The 24,155-nt window shown below is 35.8% G+C and overlaps 1 protein-coding gene and 1 non-coding gene across 2 annotated transcripts; one reads left to right on the top strand and one right to left on the bottom strand.

The window, feature by feature from the left end:
• Positions 1 to 6,628: 6,628 nt before the first annotated feature.
• Positions 6,629 to 6,734, top strand: LOC121998922. The gene has a single exon (XR_006116704.1). It is a non-coding gene; the product is annotated as a small nucleolar RNA R71 (small nucleolar RNA).
• Positions 6,735 to 13,020: 6,286 nt separating this feature from the next.
• On the bottom strand, positions 13,021 to 22,635 carry LOC121998318 (calumenin-like). Its single transcript, XM_042553178.1, has 8 exons — positions 22,071 to 22,635; positions 21,305 to 21,404; positions 21,161 to 21,226; positions 19,686 to 19,856; positions 18,048 to 18,144; positions 13,508 to 13,635; positions 13,325 to 13,432; positions 13,021 to 13,237 (listed from the first exon to the last, which is right to left on the bottom strand). Exons 1-6 carry the CDS (start codon positions 22,609 to 22,611, stop codon positions 13,516 to 13,518), a joined length of 1,095 nt encoding a protein of 364 aa, XP_042409112.1. The 5' UTR covers positions 22,612 to 22,635; the 3' UTR covers positions 13,021 to 13,237; positions 13,325 to 13,432; positions 13,508 to 13,515.
• Positions 22,636 to 24,155: the final 1,520 nt, after the last annotated feature.

Here is a 24,155-nt window from a genome sequence, read left to right as displayed (position 1 = left end):
AGTTTTTCTAGAAATAAATTTCTTTTCTAGAAAGACACTAGTTCTAGCAATAAACACTTTGCCTTGTGAGGGATTATAAAAGTAATATCCCTTTGTTTCCTTGGGATATCCTATAAAGTAGCACTTGTCTGATGTGGGTCTTAGTTTATTTGAGACTTGTCATCGAACGTAAGCCTCACATCTCCAAATCTTCATGAAAGACATCTTGGGACTCTTCCCAATCCATATTGTATATGGTGTCTTTATGACAGCCTTAGATCGAACGTTGTTAAGTGTGAAAGTGGTTGTCTCTAGAATATGTCCCCAGAAGGAAGTAGGAAATTTTGTTTGACTCATCATTGATCGTATTATATCTAATAAAGTACGATTTCTCCTTTCTGATACACCATTCCATTGTGGTGTGCCAGGTGGAGTAAGTTGAGATATGATCCCATACTCAACGAGATAGTCATGAAATTCTTGGCTAAGGTATTCCCCACCTCGATCTAATCGAAGCATCTTAATACGCTTACCAAGTTGGTTTTGTACTTCATTCTTAAATTCTTTGAATTTTTAAAGGATTCTGACTTGTGTCTCATCAAATACACGTAGTCATATCTACTAATATCATCTGTGAAAGTAATGAAGTAATGATAGCCTCCTCTAGCTACTATTCTGAAAGGGTCATACACATGAGTATGTATGAATCCTAACAAGTCATTAGCTCTTTCGCTATATCCACTAAATGGAGTTTTTGTCATCTTGCTTTGAAGACAAGATTCGCATACCTCATATGATTCAAAATCAAATGAGTCCAAAAGTCCATCCTTATGGAATTGGGATATGCGACTCTCATTTATGTGACCTAAGTGACAATGCTAGAGATATGTTTGGTTCAAATCATTAAACTTGAACTGTTTGGTATTTATGAGATATATTTTCGACTTAGTGTATTTGACTTAGTGGAACTAACTGAAGCTATCCCTTATTAATTTTAACCGATTAGACCAAAGTTTTATACTAAGTTCAGTGGATAGGACTATTTGAAAAATTTTAAAAGCGTGGTTATTCTAAAGATGTCCAAATGACTCACCATGTAACAACCCTACCCTTTGGCCTCTTGGGCGGCCCTTGCGGCGGCCCACTGGCGGCCCTTATGTCGTCGGTCCATTTGGCGACCTCTAATGTCGTCGACCGACGACCCTTTGGCCGTGCCGTTACTCACTAGGACTTTCCACCCCTAGCAGTGGATTTTTACATTCCCCGGGATTCGAACTCTAGACCTCCAGGCTTAAGTACTAAAGTTTATGAATCCTGGTAGCCAAGTGAGAGGCGCTCACTTGGCTACCAGGATTCATAAACTCTAGTACTTAAGCTTGGAGGTCTGAAGTTCGAATTCTGGGGGAGGCAAAAATCCACTAGCCAGGGGTGGAAAGTCCTAGTGAGTAACGACATGGCCAAGGGTCATCGGTCGACGACATTAGAGGCCACCAAATGGGCCGACGACATAAGGGCCGCCAGTTGGGCCGTCGCAAGGGCACCCAAGAGGCCGAAGGGTCGGGTCGTTACAATAAAAGGCGACTTTATCCTGATCTTAGGGAGACAAGATCTAATTACTACTACTATCCTGCTATATTGTGTTAACTTTATTTTGCAGGATACATTTATTTTTATTGCCTAGACTAACCCTTTTTGTAGAGAATAAGTTGCTAAAAAAGGAGAGTCCGGGCTTCCAGACCAGCTTCTCCTGGGTGGCCTGGCCAAGCACCCGGGTGGTCCGGGTGCTCGGATCAGAAAAGTCATCTAGAAGCTCAGTTGGAGTGCGACGACTGGTCGAACCCATGTCAACGGTCCAAGAGTCCGAAGGGGGTCCAACTGCCTGGAGGTGGATAAACTTGATGGATCAAGTTTCGACGAGAGATCACCACATTAGAATAGTACATGCTCTTGGAGGGGTTTCAAGAGCCCAGAATGAGCCTATATAAAGGCCTTTGAACAACAGCTTCAGACAATCATCTCCTACAACTTTTTTTCTTGCTCACTACTTTGAAAAAGCTCTTATGACATTATAATACTCCACCGATAACCGAACATCAAGCTTTGCTTAGTTTTCCCTATTGTCAGTAACCTTTCATTATTGTTCTTATACTTCATTATTGTAACTTTTTGAACTATTAGTGAATTGCCTAACGAAAGCACTCAACGAGTGCGGGCCTTGGAGTAGGAGCTATAAAAGGTTTCAAACCAAGTAAAAAATTACTTGTGTTAGCACGTACTTGTCTTCTTCCTTCTTGCTTCTTTCTCGCTATCTTTTTATCCGCTGCTTACTCTCAATTTTCTGAATAATCACTGATCACTATTCATCCCCTCTAGTATCTTTACGATCCAACACATGGTTTGTATATGATTCACTACAGTTTAAGATTATTATATTAATATATATATATATATATATATATATATAAATTCATTAAAAAAAAAAGCTTGTACTTATTTGAGTTGCCTTTGTATCCCATTAGGGTATAGGAAAATCAAGGTCCATGTAGTTCTCTTATCTTATGAAGTCACATTGTTACTCACTTCCATTTTTCGTTCTTATAATATTTGTTCATTCAGTATTAAATTCTTCGACTTTGTCATATGAAAAATACATTTTTTGGATTCTTTTTTAGCTATAGTCCAATCATCGAGTAATGCTTGGCCTTCTAACTAGTTGGGTGACAAAGTCAATTATCATTCATCTAATATGTTATCGTCGACATTTAACATCTGTTCTATAGTAACTGCTGGCACTGGACAAGCTAAAGTTTTTTTAATGATTATGGAGAGAATGGGAAAACTTTGAGTCTTCTGTAACTATCACTTTAGTATATCAAAATATGTTTTGCTATCTATTTCATTAAAATCAAAATAAGTTGTAAAATAATTCTCAAGTTTCTGTATGGAACTTGAGGATCCTCATGGATGTGTTTTAATGGGTGTATTTCATATAGGATCTTTAGTATTATTTTACTATTTTCTTATTCGGAGATCTACTCTTGTCCTTTTTCATTGTATAGGATAAAGAATTGGAGCTAAAATGGAGTTAAAAGAGCTTGGGAATGAAGATATAAAGCAAGGAATATGCACTAGCCGTGTCCCAAGACGCGGATGTGTTTCTTGAAATGAAAAGGAGCGAAGACGGAGTGACCACGGGCTTTCCAGAGCTACACACGGTCGGGTCGTGCCCACCAGGCACAGCCGTGTGCCATAGCTTAGAGAGACAAACGATGCAGCCATGTGTTTTACACACGACCGTGCCCCATTTCTATCGAGGCCATAGAGAGACACGGCCTGACTATGTGTTTTACACACGACCATATCAACGTGCAGCAGAATCTCATATTTGTATTTTTGGAAGTTCCTTCCAATTCTAAGGGCAGAGAGGAGGCTATAAAAGGATCCCTGAGGTTCATGGAGAGAGGAGGAGTTCACGTGTGATAAGGAACCCAAGGAGAGTCATTCCAAGGAATAAGAGGAGTTCCTGTGTGACAAGGAATCCTAGGAGAGTCGTTCCAAGGAGCAGGAGGAGTTCTAGTTCATGTTTGGAATTAGAGAAGTAGCCCAAAGACGATCCACGTTTCATAGAATAAGTTTTTTTTCTCTTTTCTCTTGAATTTGGGTTATAAGGGCTTACTCAAACTATGTCTTCTTGTGGTAACTCTATGTCCATGGAGTAGTACTTTTGATTCTAGAACAAGGGAGCCCTTGACATGTAGATGCTCTATTTTTCTATAGTATATATATATATATATATATATATATATATATATATATATATATATATATATATATATATATATATATATATATATATGTTTCTTTATTCTATGATTTTATAGTTTGTAGCCATTTTCTCTAGCAAGTCAATCTAATCCTATCAAATTATTTCATTAGTGAGCAAGATATAAAAGTTGTTTGAGTACAGCCTAAGTAATAGTTCTCTGTGCTCAGTGTAATAGTAACCTAAATTTGTTAAGCATCAATCCCTAAGTTTAGTCAAGCCATCATATCACTGTGTTCTTTATGCTTCTAGCGATAGGCACTTACCTGCCACATGATTGGTTCATCCTTCTCATGCTACCCAAGGTCTCAAATGCATGCTCGATATTAAGAGAAACATAGTAGTTATTTCCCTAGTAACTTAACTCGGTCTTAAAGGGATAACTTGCTAGTTTCCATTCACGATAATTATTTTTTTATATCCTTTATGTATTTTTTCTCTTTTTTTTCTAAGTGTTTATAAGGTGCAACACTTGGACACAAATGCATATGAATACAAATGTAAGGATATTTTAATTTTTTCCAAATGAGCTAACATGATTCGAGCCTCATCCAGTAACTAAAATGTAATTTGAGAAATCACCTCATAAACATTAGTACTAATCAAGTTCTATGAATCATGACTACTTCAAGAGTTATCTACCATCAAAACTAGGTTTAGTGTATGAGATCCTAAAATACGACCAATACTTAAAATCTTATAGTAAAAATAATGCTTACTTTATGCTAACATAGATAGAAAAAGATAGATCACTAAATATACTATCACCATAAGTAATGAATAAATCACATGAAATCTAGAACAAGAATGCTAGTATTTTGCATTAAGGAATAAGCAATCATGATGTGATGAATGATACAACTAGAAAAAATTTCATTATGTAAAAAGAAATATATAAAAACTAAACTACAATCCAACACATCCCCCCAGACTTAAATCTTTTATTGTCCCAATGAAAATTAAAAATGAAATATGGAGGAGGTTTTGCAATTAGAGAAGTTACTAAGTGATAAGCTCCAAATGATTAAGACATTCATGTTCTGAAGATACTTCCCTATTTGGATTTACACTCCTCCACAACATTAAATCCTATAAGAAGAAAGTAGATAAGGAAAACTAAGTAGAGGGATAAGAGTTATTATGAAGAAAGAAAAGAAACTAGAAAGAACTAAAAACATAAATGAAGATAAGGAAGAATCTGGGTTGCCACCCAAAAAGTGCTTGTTTTAGGTCATTAGCTCGACCCTTATTTGGTTCACTTAAATTGTGATCTTGCCGGAGTGAGATATTTCTAGACTTTTCTTCCAATAGCCCATTTTATTATGGAGAGAGTCGTCGTTATCAGCTCAGTGTAGTATAGCACTACTCTCTCCATCTTCGTCTTCTTGAGGGTTCTTTTACGAGGGTGAAGATGGTTCAGTGTGAGCTTCCAAATCAAGAACTCATGAACACCTGCACACCCAAAGGAAAATCATACCTCCTACAAGCATACTATATAAGATAGAACTAGAACCATATTAAGATAAACTAAGTATGTATCAAAAATTGAATCACATCTAACGAAATCAATTAAGGGTACCTTTGCGAAGTATTCTAAAAGATCCCTAGTGATACTTACTTTGCATTTATGAGAGGTACATGAAAGTTCTAAAAAAGTGCATGGTACTTCTTATGGATCAAATGATGGTTCTAGCTCAGGCGGTAGTGTAACTAAAGGTGGTGATTCTTGAGACTCTGCTATCTCTACATAAAAGTCCCTATACATTGATCCACAACATGTTCAATTCTTACAACTCTCATAGTCTCAAAGGGGTGTGTGGACAAAAAAGGTGATTCTTGAGATGCTACTTCCACAACACTATTCCCTACACTTCCTTCCATATCATTAACATCATCACATACAATGAAAATATACCAACATTAATATCATCTATAGGAGAATCAACTATAGGAGAATCAATAACTTCACTTGCAGTCTTAAATTGATCTACCTCATCATATTCATTATCTAAAAATTATATTTCACTATAATACCCTATAACCCTAACAGGTAGATCTAAAAACTTGATATCCACTGTATTATCATTACAATTCTCATCTGAAGAGTCTTCATCTTTATAGATATCAAGAAATCTACACTCAACTATATTATTACCATAGAATTTGCCAAAATAGTTTACCGTCGTTGGCCCCCACTAGCCTTTGTGGAAAAGGAATCTTTAGTGGAGGTTTTGGAGAGTATCGGTCAGTCTTTTCCCCAAATTTACTTTGAACATGTGGCAGGGGTTCAAATTACTTATCTAGTGTAATCAACCATTGAGGAAATGGGACTAGTGGAGTCATGGAGGTGAGTCTTTGTGGTTCTCTTGTGTTCTCATCTTTCTCTTAATCTTCTCTAATATATAAACCACTTCTCAACTTCCTATCTTTACAATTCTCACTAGACTTTATTTGGGTGAGAGGGAGGTGATGTTTGAACCATTTTGAAGTCAAATTGTTTATCTTAGCCTCCAACTGTTTAAACCTCTCATTTTGTAGCTTTATAATGATATCTTCTTCATTATGTTCGATATTCTTAGATAGTTGCAAAAGATCTTGTTTAATAAACACACTTGCATTCTTGGCTCACACTTCTAGAATTATCAGGGGAGATTTCATCCAATTTTTGTTTGACCATCTTAGAGGTTCAATGTCACTTTATCAATTAACGTATATGTTTCATCAAAACTTTTATTTATAAAATAACCTCCAACTGATGAATCCAATAAACACTTTTCTGAGAAAGAAATTTCCATGTAAAATATGTGCAGAGTCAGCCATTTTTCCAAACCGTGGTGGGGACACTATCTTAACAAACTTTTGAATCTGTCCCATGCTTCAAATAATAATTCTCCATCGGCTTGAGCAAAGTTTGTGATGTAATTCCTCATGTAAACCGTTCTTCTTGGAGGAAAAAATAATTCAAAAATTGTTACTCCAATTGTTCTCAACTTGTAATGCTTTGAGGATGGAAAGAATAAAACCAAGTCTTTGTCTTATCCTTGATACTGAAAGGGAATATCATCAACTGAACTGCATCTGCTGACACTCCTTCATAGATTATCATGTTGTAAAGTTCTAGGAATGTCTCAAGGTGTAGATATGAGTTTTACACACAGTTGTATTGCCCTACCATAGAATTCTCAAATTTATATTTTTGGAAGTTCCTTTCGATTCTAAGGGAGGGGAAGGCTATAAAAGGATTCCCAAGGCTCGTGGAGAGAGGAGGAGGAGTTTTCGTGTGACAAGGAACCCTAGGAGAGTCGTTCTAAGGAGTAGCAGGAGTTCTAGTCCGTGTTTGGAATTAGAGAATCAACTTGGAGATGATCTACACTTCATAGAATAAACATTTCTTTCTTTTCTCTTGAATTTAAATTGTCAGAGCTTACTCAAACCATGTCTTCTTGCTATAATTCCATGTCCATGAAATAATACTTTTGATTCTAGGACTAGGGAGTAACCCTTTGATATGTAGACACCCTATTTTTTCATAGTTTGATAAATATATATTTGTGTTTCTTTATTCTATAATTTGATTATTTGTAGTCCAGCTTTACTATGCATACACGCACTCAATGCCAAAAGCACATTTTTGTATCCCAAGGCATCCGAGAAAGGATCGAAAGGTGAACACAATCCTCCGATCTGTAGGATATCAAGACATGGGGGGTCAGTCATGAAAGTAGGTCGGGATACCATGAGGATGTCTTAGGCAATCACGGAGCTTAATGGGTCTACCTCGATTCGGCATCACACAATAAGGGAAGGAAACTAGAGAACCATGGGGCATTGTGACATGAGACTCCATGTGAAAGAGGTTTTTTTAGCAATGCTGCCCTAAAAGAAAGCATTGCATTTTAGCAAATATATCGGCGTAGTTCCAAAAGATCCATTGGTTAAATTGAGATTGTCTGCCTACATAATAACAAATGAGAAATTGTAGATCAAATATAGATTAGGGTGTCAACAATCATTATGGTGAAACCAAAGTCTTAGGATCACTTCATAACATCGGATTTCTCCTTAGAATTTTTTCCTCGTGATATTCTCTGTTTCTAAAGACTTTCACATCTTTCGAATTCTCTAAATAACCATTTTCATATTGTAGATCAATACTTGATTTTCAGTCATCGTGGGATCGATAATTTTTATTACTTGATAACGACCATGCACTTGTGATTTGTGACATCAGTTTCGTCTGTTCTTTTAATAAAATTTATATTTTTGTAAGTTTTAAATTGCTACTAGTAGTATTTTGTATTTCAAAAATATTAGTTTGTATTCCATATTTTATACTATATTTTTTATAAATATCATATAAATAATTTATAATATTATATATAATATTATTAGGATTATGAGAAGAAAATGTTTTTAATAGAATTAAAGCGTCATAACATAACTTAGCATTTCTGGTAAAATTTCTAATTTGAATTTTAAGGTCTAAAGTAAATGTAACTAAATAAATTTAAGAAATATGAAAAAAAATATTTTCCCATTTTATTTTCATTGCTAATATATAAGAAGATAAAAATTTATTGATACTATTTTCATTTAAAATTAATACTATATTATAAAAATTTCCTAAAACTAAATGAGAAGTAGGATATTAAAAATTGGAAAATTATTCGATTGCATCATTAAATATTTTTAAAATTTCATAAATACTACTACAAATATTGTATTATTGTGAAAAGAAATATATATCATTATTATTGATATTTTGTAAAAAAAAAATGAACACAATGATTATCTATATTGAAATGTATCTTGTAATAATTACTATGTTAAATTCTAATGTGTTGATATATTACATGAAAATTTTTTACGCCTCATTCTATTATTTTTATAAAAGTTATCTCATTATTTCATTATAGAGGGATGTAGCCATAAAAAATAACAATTGTAGTTGATTTAATATGATTTTCTAAAATTCTTAATATATCATGAACACATAAATTTAAAATATGACATATGCAACAAATATGAAAAATAAACCACCAATAATAGATTAACATATAAATTTTAATTCTTCAATACTAACGGTATTAGAATTAGTATTATCAAATGATATTAAAAATATTTTATAAGTTAATCCATATTCTTCTAAAATTAAACATAATAATTATGAGATGTTGTGAACACTATACAATTCATTAAAAACTATATGTTAACAATCTTTTTTTGGATATTCTAGGAGTTATTAATCCAATGACAAGTTACAATCATATAAAAATATGTTTACCAATGATCACTCCAAATATCAAATCATAAAGAAACTTTATTTTATTAAAATTTTCAATTAATTTTCTCTCTCTTATTTTACTATTTTAAATTGTATGAGTAAATGTACTTCTAGGAACATGTTTAGCAACTGAATTAAGAGATTCTTTATAAAAATTTTCAAGAGTACATTTAGATCCAAAACTTGTTTTACGAAAACAAATATAACTAATGATTATCTTAATTTATTATCAGAATATAAAAATCAACTAGAATAAGCACTTCCACTAGTAGAAAATCTAGATAATTGTACTTGAGAACAGTTAATTCCATATTTCGTGGGGTGCTTCACTTCTATGTATTGTTTCAATAACCCATAGTTGCCGCCGACTTAAAATTTATAGGAAGTATTACAATGCTTATATTTTGCACGCAATTCTCTTGATGGAAGAGTAACTTTTTCAAAATGTTTAGTAAAAATAGAAGATTTTAATGAAGAAACTTCTCAAACCTTAGAAGTAATTATATCGGTACTTTCTTGTGTATCAGGTATCACAGTCAAATTCAAAAGTTGTTTGGCCTCATTATTAGTGATTGAATGTTCAGATTCATTATTTACTTGTCCTTCCGAGATCAAGAATATGAATTTTCTTACCCTCAGCCTCCTTCCATTGTAGTCAGAACTTGGAAGTGAAAGTTGAAAGTGTGCAGAATTGAAATCGAAAGCATGTAGAGATTATAAAATTGCGAATGAGAGTAGAGAAGATATGTGTGAAAATAATAAAATAAGCTCTCTATTTATAGAGTTTGGAAACTAACATATACTAAATCATAATTATTAATTAAAAACGGTTAAATAATCTCAACCGTTGAATAAAAAGAAAACCACTTTCAACATCCTCAACGGCACCTGTGAACTGCCGGTTAACCGATTATTTTGGGCCGAAACCATAACCGGACCCATTACAATTTCTAAATCATAATCAATCAACAAGTACTCGGTCCGTTGACCCGATTAAGGGTATTACAGAAGCATATAGCTTTGGTCCCATAAGACGGGCAGAACAAGTGTACGCGCTAAGGGACAAACTAACGAATAATTATGTATGCATTTTGTCATCACTTGGACTGCTACGCCATGTGAAGAGTGGCAGTCATGTATGTTGCCAGTGTTCTCCTCTGATACAGTGGTACGTGTTTGATGAGCTGTTGGGAAAGGGTTGATGCAAGGTTAGAGGCTTAGGGCTGCACTGAGCAGGGCAGAGCGATGAAAGCCTACAAAAGAATGTACATCTTGATGCTCTGCGTAAAATTTATGAACAACTTGGGGATGAAAACCCCCTTTTATCTCTTGGTTATATGGCGGTTTACTATAAGTTAATTTCATAATGTATCTTTCTTTTATAATCTAAAAATGAACTATGAAAGATATTTAGGATGGATATAATCATCTTTAAGGATTACAGTAATATTTTGTACTATAAAGCTAGGCCTAGAGGCAACGATAGAGACCTCAGATAATGCGGTGATAAAGGGTAGTACAGAATTGAATTATTAAAATCCCCCAAAAAAACAAAGAAGAGAACTTTATATTTCTTGATAAAATGATTAAAACGGGTTTGCATCGTAACTTTATGTGTGTGCACTAGAGTTTCAAAATGCATGAAATGATTTGGTTAAAGTAAACATGACTTTACAATTCTTGCATGTATGTGTCAAGTTTAAGTTTACGATTGTAAATTACACTTCAACACTCCCTCTTAATTTGCAATCTCTAGTTGCATCTGGAATTGCTCAAACTTTTTTTCATTGGTCTAGTGATGAATTGGCGGAGGTACTGAGATGAACGAATCATCTTTTTGCCCCATTGAATTGCTCAAACTTTTCAACTGTCATTGAAATATGAAGGTTGCTCATTTGTGTTGAAGAACTCCAATGAATTTTCTCCTTTTGAATCTTTTACGTTGGAATGATACCTTAGCTCAATTATATGCTTTGAATGTTCTTGAAAAATTGAAGTTTGAATGATTATAATGGTAGTCATATTGTCCCAAATATTAATTGTTTTTGAGTTCTCTTACGCATGGGTTAAGTTTGAAAGAACTATTCTAGCAAAATTGCTTCACGAGTGGCATTAATTAGTTGTGGCAATATATTCATCTTTAGTAAAGGATAAAGCTAAGGACTTCGTTCTCTTTGAACTTCGTGATATAACATTTATAGCAAGATAAAATAAATAACCAAAAGTGCCCTTTCTATTATCCAAGGAACTAGTTGCATCACTATCAGTGTAATCAACCAAGGAGTTACCGACTTTTGTATGTAAATGATTCCTTGCTTCTTCGTACCTTATTTTAGGATTTCTTTTGTTCTAGCTAGCTAGGTTAGTTTATTTGGCTGATTCATAAATTTTGAAATGTATGAAAAAGAGTGCATAATGTCTTAGCTTGTATTTGTAAAGTAGGTTATAGTCACCTCCAAACTTCTAAATTTCTTTACATCAATCTTGCTTCAACTTTTCATTTAAAGTCATTAGTATAACTATAGGTTTACACTTGTCTATTTGAAACTTTCCTATAATATCTTCGATATTTTTCTCGTGAAATGACAATTTCTCCATTGCATTACTTCACTAAATACCAAGAAAGTATTTCATAAGACGGGTCTGTAATCTTAAAATCTTTTATCATTTTGGACTACAAGAAATTACTTGATCTTCCTTCTTCGCATAAAGAAAATGTTCACTTGTGCTCTAAAATCATTATTTTGCAAAATATACATCGATTTTTCTATTCTATGCTCTTGATGCTTGCCTGGGACCATATAGAGCTTTCAAAAGGCAATAGACTTTGTCTTCTTTATCTCAAACTTGATGATCTTGTTGCTCAACATAACTTCTCCTTTAAGTTCTCAATTTAGAAATATTGATTTGATATCAAATTGATGGACCTCTAATTTAAGTTGAGCAGTAAGAGCATGACCAAGTTGAATAATCTCCATTATAACAATTAGAGCAAAACTTTCAATGAGGTCTACCTAGGTTGTGGAAGTTTGTGGAGAATACCCCTTTTGCAATGAGTCTTGTTCTATGTTTGTTGATAGAACCAACTTCACTTAATTGGTTTAGTAGACCCGCTTTAAGCCAATTGTAATCTCGTTACAAGCTCTCATGTCTTGTTCTTTTTAATAGTTTTAATTCATCCATAGATTTTGTCCATGCATCTCCTTTGATAACCTCTTCAAAACTTTGAGCATCTATTGGAAAGCAAGTAAATTCATAGTTTTTGGCAGGGAATCCAAGTCCAATGTTGGTTCTATTGGCGAACTTACTCATGTTTTTTTTTTCTTGAAGACGCTAATAGAGTTAGAGCTCAAGAGGAACTGGCAGTAGAAACTTGAAGTTGTTATGTTACAGATCCATAGGCTCCATGAACACACTTGTACTTGTAGGTTGAAGAAATGGTGCTCTTTCTTGACAACTACAAGATGCACCTATCATCAAACATTTGTCTCCAGACAAATCTTAGCATTGATAGAAATAAGTGGAAACCCTTCAATTCATAGCCAATGAAAAAAATAAAAAAATCTCTTTTTGTCAGCAAAGTTATTTTAATTTGGAGTTGAATTATGTGATACCATACTTGAGAAATTTTTAGGGGTTAATGCAATCACTTCTATTATATATGTTTATTATTCATCAATCTAAAATTACAAGATCCTTAATATCGCAAAGGTTTTATAATTAGAACAACAACTTGCAAAATGGAAAACAGAAAAATAGTATCAGTGACTCAAGCATGAGTGCAAACTGAATTTGTAGTCGATCACATGTACACCCATAATCGCACTTCATATGCATGAGTAGTCAGAATAATCTTTTATTGTAAATTTTTTTTTTCTGCAAATGAGCTAAAGGCCTCGGATGATGTCCTTTTACGCTTGAAAGGAACCAACGATGAGTAGCATAAATGCACAATGTGATAAGAATAATAATTTTATTTAAACAAAATAATTAACAAAAAAACTGCTGACCGTTTGAGTATCTATGACTTCTGTACATATATATATGCAAATAGATGATCAGAAGAACACTACTCTGAGTTAGATGTAAAGATGGAAAGTCCAGATTCTAGCAACAAAGGCACTCTCTGAACTTCGTAGTTTGCACATTATCTGTGTAAAAAGAAAAAATTAGTACATAATTACATGAAGTAGATCGAACGGTGTTACTAAAGACCTACACAAGACAAAAGGACTAACCTTAAATGAATTGAAGACCATTCCAGAAAACATGATTTGTTGAACAGTGATATTCACTCAACCTAGGGTGAAAAAATCTTCAAAATTTCTAATGGAACTACTTCCAACCTGCAAACCAGAGTGAGCAAGCAAATTCGACAAAACCAAATGAATGTAGGCTTTACTAAACCAGCATTCAAGTACCTAGATAACTAACGGAACTCATCGTGAAAGTCATAGTGGTTGTCCTCCGTATAAACAGCAGTGTAGAATACATAGGGATTTTCTATCATCTCTTTCATGCTTAAGTACCCATCTTTATCTGTATCAGCCTGAAAGTTTGCAATGGTTGCTCAGAGTATTTACCACTGAATCAGATATTCTCAAATGCGAACAGCATGAAGTCTAATGTTGGATATTAATTGAAGAAATAAGTTTCAGAAAAGGTGCATGCATGTTTCATGAAGACAATGTACATTTTAAATAATAGTTTTCTTTTGACCAAGAAAACAAGTATCAAAATTGGCCCAGTCTCGTCCCCACGGGAGTGCACTAGAGGATGGCAGGTTTGCTATAATGGGATAGGGAACAATTTCCGATGGACGCATGCCCTAGGGAAAAAACTCCTCCCGCCCCTAATCACTTGGCGATCGGCTATAAGCTGACCCCATGATTTACCTCCCTTTATTTAACCTGGGGACGGGCTATGAGTTACGCTTAGGGTAAGCGTAATAATCTTTGCTTCGAAATTATCCCAATCTCAACATTGAATGAACTCCTGTCTTGTGTGTTTAAATTAACTCCTAATCTATCTCCCTTCGCCATGTTTGGGAGGAGGTGAGGGAAGGGGAGGGAAGGGTAAAGAAAGGGAAGGGAAACTTGAAACCCTGTTTAGGAGGAAGTTAGCTATGGAAAGGAAAGGTAAGGAAGGGTAAGCTTTAACCTTCCTTACCCATGAAACGAAAGAATTTCTTACACCCCGATTTGGGGTGTAAGAAAGGATAAGGGAATTAAAAATATTTGGGTTCCAATTTTATCCCTATTTTATTATATTAATTCCAAAAATTATTGTTTTAGATATTCTTTGTGTCGTGACGAAAAACACTCGCACCGCTCGACTCGCATTACCCGACGCTCGCACTCTGTCAACGCCAACGCCGACGCCGACTTTGATGCCAATGCTAACTTTGACAACCGACTTCGATGTCGACGCTGATGTCAATGTTGACGTCGACTTTGACGACGACGCCGACTTCGACGCCGACTTCGACGCCAACGCCGACTTTAACAAATGAGCTACAAATGTTTGAATGCGTAAGTCTTAACCAATAAATATATGCAAAATGCACTAGGCTCTTGAACGCGTAAGTTTTTAACAAAAGTGAGAGTAATTTTATAACTTTATATATTTAACCTTCATTACTCTTACTTTCCTCTCAAACACGATAACACATGTTACGTTAATGAACCTTCCCTTCTTCCCAAACAAGGAGAATATAAATACTTTACTTCCCCTCCCTTTCCCTCCCTTTCCCTCCCTTTCCCTCCCTTCCCCTTCTGTTAATGAACCTTCACTCACCCCATCCAAACATAGGGTTAAGGAAGAAACCAACAGGTCTAGCTTTCTAAGGAAGCAAATTAATTCAAATATGTTCCCTCTTAAGGTGAATCTTTTAGGTACATTACCACGTCAGATTCTTCAACTGCCTTTTACTATATGCAATTGGACTTCGGAATTTCAATTAGGCTTACTGTCATGAAATTCTTCCCTATGAGAAGATAAATCCGTACCTCACTAGAAGATTTTTTTAAAATGAAGCAACTCTGATATGATAGACTATGCTATGCGAGAAGAGAAACCACACAAGGAAAAACTTAGTTCCTAAAGCAACCATAACCATCACTAAATCTTCTTCCTATGTTGCTACAACAACAAAACCTCTGTAATTGCATATCTTCATTGCCTTCATTGATCTCTTTTTATAAAAGTTTGATATTTTTAAAATATTCTTTTCAAGGAATTCTAGCAACTAAGAATTATCTTTGCTCCAATCCTCTCTTTTATATCAAATACTCTTATTTACCACAATTAACTTAATTAATAGATTGACTATAAATTATGCACGTCGGTCTTGACATTGAAATATAAAATAGATTGACCATGACTACTTGTCTTGACACTAAAATATAAAATAGATTGACCCTGATCGCATTAGACAACTTGCTGGATGCATCGGTTAAATTCACCTATTGTCCTAATGGTACTGGCATAGTCAAACCTTTTTGATATGATTTACCAAATCGACACTATGACATGATGTTTGTTGAGGCAGGAACCTTTAAACTGCATGAGTAAGGGAATCATGTGTGTCACCGAGTGATCTCATGGTTCTAATTAGACTCAATGAGGGGAGAAATTGATTTGCCTCACGCTAGGATTTCATGAGGTTGCATCCCTTAGTTGTCTATTTCTAGACAAAAGAAAATCTCCAAATTAAAAGTCATTTAATCAAATGAATGATTAGTAGGGGGTCCTTTTTCTAAGTCTTACAGCAATCTATCACGTAAAACTAGGAGTAAAATATATTAAATTGAGCAATACAAGTAAAAAATAAAATAAAATTATTCTGGGTTTGAAACTAGACCATTGACCAATTTATTTTATTATTTTATTTTAAAACTATAACTTTGGGATGCTTGGGAGGTGGGCATGAAATGTCCTGTTTTAAATTGACAACAAAAGTAAAATTGAAAATATAATCCTATCCAATCTCTAGGTGACTTTGAAGTTTTTTTTTTTCCTCAGAAAGAGACTTGCAGCTAAGCTTGTCAACCTTAATGACCAATGATCATCCTAACTCAAACTAATAAACAAGGATTAATTCTGTAGACATAATGCTAAAGAAGATTTTGTTCTAAAGCCATTTTTGAGTGGCTCCACTCCTACTATATCCACTATCTATAGCAAATGACACTTGTTGAGTATTTTCATCCTACAATGCTAAGTTCATGAATCAGACACTCTACTGCATTCAACATCATTAGTAAATACCTTCATGCGGTTGAGGAGATCAAACTTGAACATTACCATTCAAGATGCAGATCAATATTCTATGGAGCAACACTGCTGAGTTAAGAGGGCTCAAAAGGCACCTGCTATATCTACAACCATAATTGCGCCCATCTTCCATGTTTGTACTTAGTGTAGGCGAATCTATTAAACTTCAGGTCATTAGATTCACTGCTTCACATCCCCAAAACTACTGCACTAGTAAGATGATAAGATTCATGATCACATTGATCTCATAATAGTGGTCAACTCTATGTTTGTAGCACATCCAACGGCAAAGAAGAGCACATCTTTCTCTATACCAAATTTTGAGATTTAATTAATAAAATAATCATAGCCAACCATTTTACATGGTATTTTGAAAGCTGTCAATAGACAAGCTGTTAATAGACAAGAAGCTACAAATTGATTATGCGTATAACCTAATCTACCAAGCCAACAAGTAGAACTAGAAATTATAGAAGAAATGGTGCAAGTCCAATCTTTTTATTTATCGGAACTCAAAGATGAAAAGGATCATATCAGCATAGATTTTTCATTATAGGGTTAGTATATTTAGAAAAAAAAATATCGCCATCCTTTTTTCTTAGTTCATGTAAGGAAGACATAATCTTACCTAGACTACTATCTCAACTTAGCAATATTAATCTCTGATGTGAATACAATCCTAATTGGTCTATATGAAGATTAGAGGTGGGGAAAACTTGGGCAACCGTGAAGCAAACTTGAAAAATGGATCCGATCTGACCTAGATTTTTCAATTATTTCAGGTTTTGGGTCATGATTCAAGTATTCAAATGTGGTATTCAGGTTTGGTTTTAATTAAAAAGATTGTTGAAATCTGAAATAAAGCAGACTATTACATATATAAGTTAATAATTAAAAAAAATATACCAGTGATATACAATATATGTACACATATATATTGGGAAAACACACAAAAAAAAAACTGCAATTCAGGTTTAATCTGATTAGAGTTCAAATTTCTTTGAAACCAAATCAACTTGGTCCTGTAAATTTTTTCCAAAAATCCAACTCAACGTATCATGATTCCACCTCCAATATGGATCCTTTCGAATGTTTTCTAGTAAACATTTCACCATAAGAATATCTATTTTCTGCATGCTTGCTTTATTTTATGTCATTAGGGCAAGAATTATCGTATCCACATTTTCCTATCCAAATTGATGCTCCGAACTCTTTGCAATGAAGGTAAGATTTCCAAAATATTTTAACAAAGTAATGAAATTGGAAAAAAAAAAATATTGAAGCCACATTCAATTGGCTCAGAAATATTGCCAAAAACAATATATCCAGGAGAACTAGTGAACTATTCACAAGTCATTTTCAGTAGATGAAAAATGAACAAGATATTTATATGGATAGTTGTTGGAGTATGCAACACAGCCATAACCATAGGTTCCCCTAGAAACTGTTGTTTTACTAGAACTTTGTACGAACATGCATAACTGAGACAATAGGTAGAACAAAAGTTTTTAGTACTCTTCCTGACCATATTAAGGTCAAGTTTCTCTTCATGCTTTGCTAGACTGATGATATAGAACATAGTCTTCAATTTACCAAATTACAACCAGACAAAAAAAATCTATTATATGACAGTTTGCATTTATATTCATGTAAGGTAAGCAAATATTTTGTGTGCCAGGTAAGTACCTCTGTAATAGCATATTCAGCTTGTTGCTTTGCATAATAACGCTCCGATGGATGTAGATCACCAATGACGGGCAACAACTCATCTTTTGATAGGTATCTGTCAAAAGTAAGAATAAATTTGACATTTATCTCCACCTTTATGTTGGTGCAATCATGCCTCAAGTGGTTTGGTGTAATCTTGGTTTTGATGTTTAGACATTATCTATTGTACTTGATAAGAGTGTTTAAGTGTGCAAGAACTTGCAGAAACACACATAGATCTTGGAGATCTCATGCTCGATGAGGTTGAGTAATGACATGGATGTTGGCTTGGCATGGCTAAGGTGGCAAGCTCAGTGGCTTGGAAGTCGGAAAAAGATCAAAGAAGGATGCTATGGACATCCAAGGGACCGCAAAACGAGAAGCATTGAGGTGGTGTAGGATGTAGTGTTACCTAATCCTGAGAAGGTGGGATGGAGTGTTACCTAATGTTGAGATTGCTAACTGTTCATTATTAGAAAAGGATTAGTGACATCGGTGAATGAGGACGGTCAAATTCTAGATAATGTCAAGTGAACCACAGAAATGCGGAAGAAAGCACAATCCAATGCTAAAGAGATGTTAATTCTGCAGTGGGGACGATTTCCTAAACAACTCAGCAAGATTGGGCCATTCAACATAAGTAGTCATGGAATAAGCTGGTTGAGTTGCACAAAGTAACTAGGGATTCTAGGATAGCAAACAAGGACTTCTTGTTGAGCCAGATACAAAATTATAGCATGAAGGAGGGCAAAACCACAAACTGACTGCATGAGAGGTGCAAGGAACTTCACTAAAACTCCATGCCATTGGAAAACATGTGGGACTGCAACCTCATTAGATATGCACTCAAGTCATTTTTTAGATCAACTTTGTGGTCATCTATGATGGATACCTACAAAGTATCAAAGGATCTTTCTACTAATTGATTAGACAAACTATCTTGTAATAAGCAAGATGAACAAGCAAAAACAGGCCACAAGGAGAAAGGTATTGCTTTGGTTGTAAAAAATAGACCAAAGAAGAAGGACAAAAACTAGTCGATTGGGCCAAAACCACAAAACTTAAACAACATTCATGATTAGATGTCTATTAGTTGACTCAATAGACCAATTAACTAGATTTAGTTGATTGGATGTAGTCGACTGGTTGCCATACTACGAAAATGATTGAATCTCTCCTATGTTGAGTTCTACCCTCACCCCATGGGTACATATCTCTCAATACTTACAGCTCATCAAAGCTTACCACTTACTAGAAGGCATTTGTGCCATCGCGACTTTCATTCTTAGAGTATCCTCGTCTCCAGATCTTCATTGCCTACCACGTGGCCTCCCTGACCAGTTGGGATTTTATGGCTGCCACAAATCTAGTCTTCAACCTTCTTAGACTTCCTTGCCTAGATTGGGACATCACCTCTCGACCTTCTTGGATTTCTATGATTGTACCTACAATTCATGTCAAGCTTCCTACATCTGCATACTTGACACATATGTGAGATCACAATAATTCCAAACTTAAACTCGATCTAGACATTGAAACCACATGTAATATTACATGCTTAGGGCATGATTGCACCAACACTTTATTTGTACTACTATGAAATCATAATACCCATACCCATCATTGTCACTGTCAAGCTGTGAGAATAACATTTTAGCCGCTACCTCCGCAGAGGTCTCAGATTCCAGTGTGAAACTGTGAACGTCATCACTTCGCCTTATTGACTGGAATAAGCCATTGAAATACTCTTGAAAACTTAGCTTTCCATCTTTATCTTTATCTCTTTCCCTGAATGGAAAATGCAAAGAATTTTAGCCAGAAATATAATAACAGAGAAAAAGATGGTAAATCAAATAGCATAGAGGAAGACAAAAGGTTTTTATTTCCAAATTATTACACATACGAATTGAGAGAAAAATGTCATCATTTGCTTCTGTGTGAAATTTTCAAGAAGAATCCCATTAGGAAATTTAACAGCATAGAAGAAGAAAAGGTTATTATTTACATTTATTAAATTAAATTTGTGGATTGAGAGAAATAAAATGGTTTTGTTTGACTAAAAGAAAAAACAGCTAGATATGGGTGTGTAAGACTCTAACATATCACCTAATAACATATGTCCATTGTTAGACCAAGTTAAAAGATGGTAAATCAAGTAGCATAGAGGAAGACAGAAGGTTTTTATTTCCAGATTATTACACATACGAAATTGAGAGAGAAAAACTATCATCAATTGCTTTAGTGTGAAATTTTCTAGCATAATCCCATTGGGAAATTTAACAACATAGAAGAAGAGAAGGTTATTATTTACATTTATTAAATTAAATTTGTGGATTGAGAGAAATAAAATGGTATTGTTTGACTAAAAGAAACAACAGCTAGATCTGGGTGTGGAAGACTCCAATCTATCACCTAATAATATATGTACATTGTTATACTAAGTTAACTTATATCCACATATAACTATTCTAATGGTGTAAATGTTACGATTAGTCATCACAACCTTTACTATTAAAAACCATAAAAGCGCAATCATACTTCATGTCATAAGAATCCATGAGACATAGCAAGATAAGGTTGTTAATCTCAAGATTAAGACCAATTAGATGTTATCATAGAACAAAGGTATAGAGGTTGCACAATCCACATATGCTGTGTGATATTGGAGTCATTGATCAATTTGATTGGCTATATATTGACAATAGTTTGAAACATATCTAAACAACAAGATGTTGATTGATTGTGGTTAAAAATAGAGTGGAATTTGTTGTACAGGTAGTATATAAGCCAGATGATAGGAAATTAACATGACTTTTGCAAATGTGTGGATCTTCTACAAAATGAAGTTTTATTAGAAGTGAGAATTAGAGATCAGAGTCAACAGAAAAGACATCATGTATTTGTACAAACATTAAGTTAGCATCTGGAAAATACTGACAATCATAAAAGTTACATCGTGAAAAATAAAATAAAATGAAAAATCAATATATTGCAGATAAATTTGTGTAAGTTCTCCACCCCTCTTAAATATTCAGCTAGAAAAATATTCATCAAAATAAGCAACACTTGAGTATGGTATTTAGCATGTGCACCTAATTTCTTCCTTGGCTAACCAATGGATCACCTTAGGATTGCTAGAATCAGCTGGATGAAGGAAACTGCAGCAATATTGAAAACAGTAGGAATCAGAAAAAGGAACTACTATGTAAAACAGAATATAACATAATCAAACATACTCATTAAACTCTGTTAAATTAAGAAGACCATCATAATCCACATCTGAAGCATTGAAGTGTTCCTCTTGCCACCAACCCATTTTGTCAGATGAATTATCATCTGTTAATATGCCAGAAGAAAATATATGTAACATATTTGATTCAGGTTCAATCTTCAGTACAAATCTCTATGTATTTGTATTGTTAAGCTTTTATGAGTTTGTGATCATAGAATGTGTAGCCTGATGTTGAAGGGCAGTTTGAGCCTCAATAGTTTGATGAAATTATAAAAGATAATTTTAGAAAATGCAACATATTTATTCCTTTACTTTTATCAGTCATTATTTTGTTATTTAAACACTCCATATTCGCCCTAAATCTTGTTTTTTACATTTTTGATTGCCGACAAACTTCAAGGTCTATTATTCAAACTTCAGGTTTACATCAGATAAACATACATTTTAGGAAATTACACCCCTCAGTTTGATTCCATAATGCTCCTAGAATGAAACAACATAGCTACAAGGTAGGACATTTCATGTTTCTAATGCAAAAAATGGGCAGTAGATGACACTGAAAATCTGAAGCCCGATACAGATCATCAGGGAAAGGGAAGCGATACTCAATATATATGATATAGACTTATAGAGGGTAACTATCTTTCATAAAGGAGATAAGTTAAACAGAAATGTTTGAGGTTTCTGTGAATCAGTACCCACTACCCACATGATTCATGGTTTCTTAAAATTAGAATAGATTATTAAATAAAGCAGGGAACTTCACTGACTATGCAATCGCCGGGCCCAGATGGGAGGTTCGTACTCTGTGAACGAGATGAAACCATCGTGGTTCTTGTCATGAAGCTCCATGTCCCGCTGCGTGTGGTGCATTACCTCCTGCTCCACCTGCCGGAGATTCCATTCCGTGAGCTCATCTACGGTGATGAGGCCATCGGCTGGGCTGAAGTCGATATTGGGAAAGAGTTCCACGATGCGATGGGTGACGTTGAATCTCGCCTCGTCGTTAATGTAATCCTCGGGATCCATGAAGCCCTCCCACTCTGGCTGTGGCTCCATGGCGGGAGCGTGGCCATCGGGGAGGTAGTGACTCCGCTCCCACTCGCGGTCATCGCGGCGGCGCTCAATGCCAGCGATGATGGGGTCAAAGGGGATGCTCCGACGGCCTCGATCTGGCGGGGTGGATAGATCGGAGGTCGAACGGAGCTTGAGGCGGCGGTGCGGTTGGTTGGGTTGCCTTGGAGCAAAAGCAAGCAGGAGAAGGACGAAGATCACCACGCACGAATACACTACCAATGAAGATCTTGCCATAACCGCCTCGCTTTCCCGTTTCGTTTAACCATCTCATAAAAGCCAAGTTAACCTATTAAGACCAAACTGAGAGTCACATAAAGACTGCTTCTTAGTTTTCTACACGCTTTGTAACTGGCTGATGCTTGACTTGACCCATAATGCTTCACCAATGAATATGCAGGTAATATTAGGACAGCTACTCGGTCACCTCTTTTTTCCGTTGAAGACGGTAATGGTAGTGATCCAGATAATAGTTTATCCCTTCAAATGAAACCGTCTGGTACGACTGAACCGTGAAGAGAACAGAACCGCCTCACCACGATACCAGATTCCCTAATCCATAAAACAGTGGATTAAGAGATGAATTATTTATAATTTTAATTAGATAATGACCATGATCCGATGTCTTTTTAGATTCATCATTCCCTAAAATATAGTTTAGGTTGAAACGGATAATTAATAGTGGATAAGTGATCAGATTCCTAGTGCCGAGCGGAGGATGGCTTCTGAGTTGCTTCTAGCCACTCGTCTCGGCGTAAACTATACCTAAGAGAGGGCGATGAACCCAGAGAGATCGCAATTAATTACGGTCACGATTCAACCGTAATTACAAGTACTTCATCTCCTGGTCCAATTTTTATGGACTAAAAAATCAGGCCTTCGGTCACCCCTCCCCTCCACACACACAAATATATATATATATATATATGTCCGAACGCTGAGTCGATGGACGCTGGGCACGTGGCGCTCTCCGAACTGGTGACGTGGAGCTCTGACCGGCCGTATGGATCTCTGGCGAACCTGCAAAGAAGTCGGGCCAGGAAGGGGTTCCCGGCGACGACCCTCCTACGCTCAAATCAGGCAAGAGGAAAACGATGAAGTGGCCTCGAATATGAGAGATTGCGTACTTTCAGCGAAGTCTGAGGGCTATTATATAGAGCTGTGGGGAGGCTTATGCACACCTACCGAGGTGTACACGTGTCCTTTACCATACCTTAGTATGGGCTTACCAGAGGAGTATGTCTGACACCATAATGCTACAGTCCGAGTACCTCTCTGATGGGACATCAGAACCTTCTGTCGCAGGATTCTGCGTATGGCTTGGTCGTCGGACATGTCTATTGTCAGAAGATGTTCCCCAATGTCCCCTTGTCCTTGTCTCCTTTTTTCCCCGAGCCGAGCGTCCATCCGCTCGGCAGGCATCGGTCCGACCGGGCGTAGGTATCGGTCCGATTGGGAAGATTTCACTCCATCGCGTGCTCGGCGGAGACTGTTCCTTCACAGCATTGATGCATTACGCCTCGGCCGAGCGGACTACCCGCTCGGCCCGGCGACCCTGTTCACCATGAGCGTCGAAAACCCGACTCCCCGTCGGGTTGTCTTTGATTCCGCCCGGACCCGATCGGCTGGTCGACCCACCCCTTTTCCAGTCGGCCGGACCTCCTACTGACCCTTTTGACTTTTGACCTCTACGTGTCATTGACTCCCCTTAAAGGGGGCCCCTGTCCTTACTGCCGGATCACTCTACCCGCTCGGCCCAGCGACCCTGTTCACCATGGGCG

The sequence above is a fragment of the Zingiber officinale genome, chromosome 6A (assembly GCF_018446385.1).
Source record: "Zingiber officinale cultivar Zhangliang chromosome 6A, Zo_v1.1, whole genome shotgun sequence".
NCBI lineage: Eukaryota > Viridiplantae > Streptophyta > Magnoliopsida > Zingiberales > Zingiberaceae > Zingiber > Zingiber officinale.
The sequence above is the reverse complement of the archived record's forward strand: the minus strand, read 5'-3'. Positions and strand labels throughout refer to the sequence as shown.